At 33.7% G+C, this 4,300-nt stretch overlaps 1 protein-coding gene across 1 annotated transcript in view; it reads right to left on the minus strand.

Moving 5' to 3' along the window:
- SLC17A6 (solute carrier family 17 (vesicular glutamate transporter), member 6) overlaps positions 1-4,300 on the minus strand; it is a gene marked incomplete at its 3' end in the record, with an annotated part of 47,287 nt that overhangs the window by 21,570 nt on the left and 21,417 nt on the right. Inside the window, exons 4-5 of the mRNA XM_008590768.1 lie at positions 3,129-3,243; positions 1,951-2,038 (exon numbers count right to left, since the gene is read on the minus strand). Of these exons, the coding sequence (XP_008588990.1) occupies positions 1,951-2,038; positions 3,129-3,243 (203 nt within the window). The remainder of the gene's footprint in view (positions 1-1,950; positions 2,039-3,128; positions 3,244-4,300) is intronic.

Consider the following 4,300-nt stretch of genomic DNA (forward strand, 5'->3'; position numbering starts at 1 on the left):
GTTCCTTTGTTGGTTCACACAAGAACACACTCACACAATCAGGTGCATGGGCCTTCACACCGATACACATACTCCCACCAAACACATATAAAAGCCTACGTATTTACATAGAAACACAGGACTATGTAAGTGGATACCCTCTACGTACCCAAGACACAACTGAGACTTAAAAATAATAAAAAAGAAGGCTGGCTGGGTAGCTCAGTTGGTGAGGTGTGGTACTGATTAACACCAAGGTCAAGGGTTCAGATCCTCAGACTTGCCAGCTGCCAAAAATAATAATAATGATAACTACTACCACTACTACTACTACTACTACTACTACTACTACTACCACTACCACTACCACTACCACTACCACTACCACCACCACCACCACTACCACTACCACTACCACTACCACTACCACTACTACTACTACCACTACCACTACCACCACCACTACTACTACTACTACTACTACTACTACTACTACTATTATAAAGCCATGCAGGCTAGCATTTGCCCNACTACTACTACTACTACTACTACTACTACTATTATAAAGCCATGCAGGCTAGCATTTGCCCTGCACATCTGTGTTCTGGGCTGGGGGCAGAGTATATCAACACTAACCAGACACTGGAAATTTATTCTTGACACCTCAAGCATGTATCTCTTTGTAGCAGAGTCATGCAGTTTCATCTTTGTGTAGTGTTTTGTCACTTCATTTTAAAACTTATCAAATATGATTGTGAAAACAGTATCTTAGAAGTATAAACAGAAATGGCCATAGTTATGCCCTACGATTTAAGCTTAAATGCTTATAAATTCAACATCTGTAGGCAAGAATACCACTGATCTTATGACATGTTTTAAATATAAAGGAAAATCACAGCAGCTTTAATTTTCTATTGGTAGGATTATTTGCAGCAGTTCTAATCCCTGAATTTTAAATGGGTAGATATTCTTTCTTCTTCTGATTTGAAAAAGGAACTGCTTCTTGCACTGCTGCTTTGTTATAAATACAAAATTTATGAGTACTCTGCAGACAAAAATGATCCTAAATTACAGTGATTGTCATAGGATACTTTACAAGTTAGCAGTGAACCGAAAGTGGTTTCTGATTAGTAGAAAAAGCTCTAAACTTTAAAAGCTGGGATTGAATATTTAATAAATGTTTATTAATTCTGTTTCCTAAAATAGCAGTTAAGTAAGCTTTGTTCCCTATAAGGGAAGTTTTAATACATAGAAAATTATAGCAATAGTACTTAGAATAGTTGAAGATCGTATTAATTTTAATTATAATATTTATTTTCTTTAGGCTCTCTATGATTAAACTTTGTCTGCTATAATTCTAATGCCTATAAGGGAAGTTTTAATACATAGAAAATTATAGCAATAGTACTTAGAATAGTTGAAGATCATATTAATTTTAATTATAATATTTATTTTCTTTAGGCTCTCTATGATTAAACTTTGTCTGCTATAATTCTAATGAATCATTGTATCAAATACAAATTATGATCAACTGTTAAGTTTTAACATCAGACAGAAATCAAAGCAAGATTAATGTTTGCAGACATAAGCCATATCTTTCATTTCTTTATATTTTCACTTTTGTAAAAGTGTTTAAACTCTGTATTGTTTGTTTTGTATCTCTGAGTTTCTCAAAAAAAAAGGAGTATTATTTTAAAAACCTCCCAAGAATACATTTGAAAACCTAGATGAAATGAATCAACTCTTACAAACATACAAAGCACAAAAAGAAATAGAGGAATTAAGGAGACTAGTAAGAACTAAAGAAGTTAACATAGTAGTCAAAAACCTTAGCACGCGCACACACACACACACACACACACACACACCCCACAGACGGATTTACAAATGAGTTTACCAAACTTAATTCTTATCCAACTTGTTCCTAAACTTTTACCCACTGTAACTACATCTGCTACACACAGTACTCACCACAAAAGGAAGTGGTTGCCAATCTACTCCTCTCTAGAGGAGGGGCCCATTTGCTCCAGATTCCATGACATGCTGGGTAGGTAACTCCCTGTGATAGGGGAAGACACATGTTACCATTTAGGACCCAGGGTCATGGAAAATAAACATATTTCCTTCTCAGATGCTGTTTGCTATAGGACGGTCACAAGGTATTACAGAAAGTTGCTACTCATGGGCCCTCATTGATTCCTTCATATTCCATTTAAAAGCTTTGAGTCCAGACCACATAAGACATGGAATCTTTTTAGTAACCTGTTTGAATTCTCCTCCCTGCCCCAGTCTTCCACCTAAAATTTCTACTGACTAAGGCAAAAAACAAACAAACAAACAAAAACCTAGATTAACCAATTCTACTGCAGTTAGGAACAATTTGAGAAACTTGAAAGACCCTTTTGTGAAGCATTAAACTCAGTGATTCCCAAATATAAGGAATCTATACAATGTTGAATGTGATGAGCCTCAGCTCACACTTCCTGAAAGTTGTCTAAAACTTAAGACCTTTAAAATAATTGGCCTTTTTTGATTATTTTGATTCTACCATTTTTTTCTTTCTTTTGGGGGGAAAAGATTTTTTTTCAGTGCCTTGATATTTTATATTATTTATCTATTCCCACCATACTTTCTGGAAAGAAGAAGAGCAATGGAAAGACCAAATTTAGGTTTTTAAATGGTTGTTTTTCAAAGTCTGTGGGCTGATGGAGCAAGAGCCAATCATTAGAGTTAGATACCCAAAGAATATATTCAAAAATATTTTAGTGAAAAATCATATCATGATTCAAGGCCAACAGGGACTTAGAATAAAACTCCTAAAATGCTAGTTCAAGATTATCACCAAAGGACAGATTCAAAAATTCTCATCACAACACATTAACAAAAGTTCATATGTTTTTTTTACATCAAATAATCACTAAAGCACTTTAAACCCATTCAGTTCTAGAGAGGAAGAAGTAAGCAGTCACCGTTGTAGTTTAGCAACATTTATATACAAAATATCTGATTGCCTAACTTTTTCAATGTTTCATTTTTTATTTTAACACTGTGTAGATACAACCTGATAATATATATTTATTTATAAAGACAAACTGGTGATTCTTAATAACATGTCAATCATAAAGTGATATTATCCTGTAGTTCCATACCTCAACAAGTCCCTGCAATATTCTAACAAAGATGACACATCCATAGTGCACTCTGGCTGCTGAAGGGATCAGCATGTTTAGGGTAGAGGTAAGAAGTATGGCAGCTCCAAAAACCCTAAAATAGAAAACATGGCAACACTGTTTAAACGAGTTAGCATTTTATATACACAGATCTAAACTTCTCAGGTCAAGCTAAATATTTAAGATAACCAACAATTACAAACAATTTTAAGGTGGATTGTTTTCTCTGAAATATGTTCTGGACTTAGTTGGCTAACCATTGTAAATACACATTCAGACTATCTAGAAAGTCTACATTATTTGAGGCACAAGAAATAAAATAAGGATCTCATAAATCTGGTTATACTTACTTATATTTATTTTCTTCATAGATCTAATTACGAATTGTAAATATTTAATGAATCACTCTTTGTTAATGGTCTACAACTCAGTCTACATTGTAAGCTGCTTAAGGGCAAAAGCCTGTTTATCACACCCACTGTTGTATGTCCAAATATCCCCAACACTTAGCACAGTGCCTAACATACAGTTGGTACTCATGGAAAAGTTGGTGAAAATATAATAAATGCATAAATGGAATTGTACCTCACATTATAAAACTATCTGCATCTTCCCTGGAAACTATATACATTATAAATGGAATGATTCTAAATGCCCTGAGAAGTCTCATGATTAGATTTCTTAGCACATGTCTTTATAACACAAATAACAATCCATAATATATGTTTCAGCGTTTTCTTTTTTTCTTCCTTTCTATTACTTTTTTAAAATGGGGGGTGTAGAGTCTGTTTGAGGCACACCTCCCGCAGCATACCTACACGCAATTCCAAAAAGAATTGCTATCCTGATTTGAGAATCATATATTACAAACAGGTATTAATATTCAACACTGTAACCCACAGATATGTGCAATCAATTATGTTTCAATGAAAGAATAAATTAATTTTTAAAATAAAATAAATAGAATTGCCAGAAATATGGTGACAAAGCCTTTAAAGATCTCCAAGCAAAAATTTTTCATTTCTTCATTTAAAAAAAATAATCTTTCATAATGTTCATACTAAGGAAAAAAATATTCTCTTAATGGGTAACTCGGAAACAGTCTCTTGCAGAGATGTTTTGAACCATACTCTCTCTAGTGAGCTAGCCTG

This window comes from Galeopterus variegatus, unplaced genomic scaffold, assembly GCF_000696425.1.
Source record: "Galeopterus variegatus unplaced genomic scaffold, G_variegatus-3.0.2 Scaffold6354, whole genome shotgun sequence".
Taxonomy (NCBI): domain Eukaryota; kingdom Metazoa; phylum Chordata; class Mammalia; order Dermoptera; family Cynocephalidae; genus Galeopterus; species Galeopterus variegatus.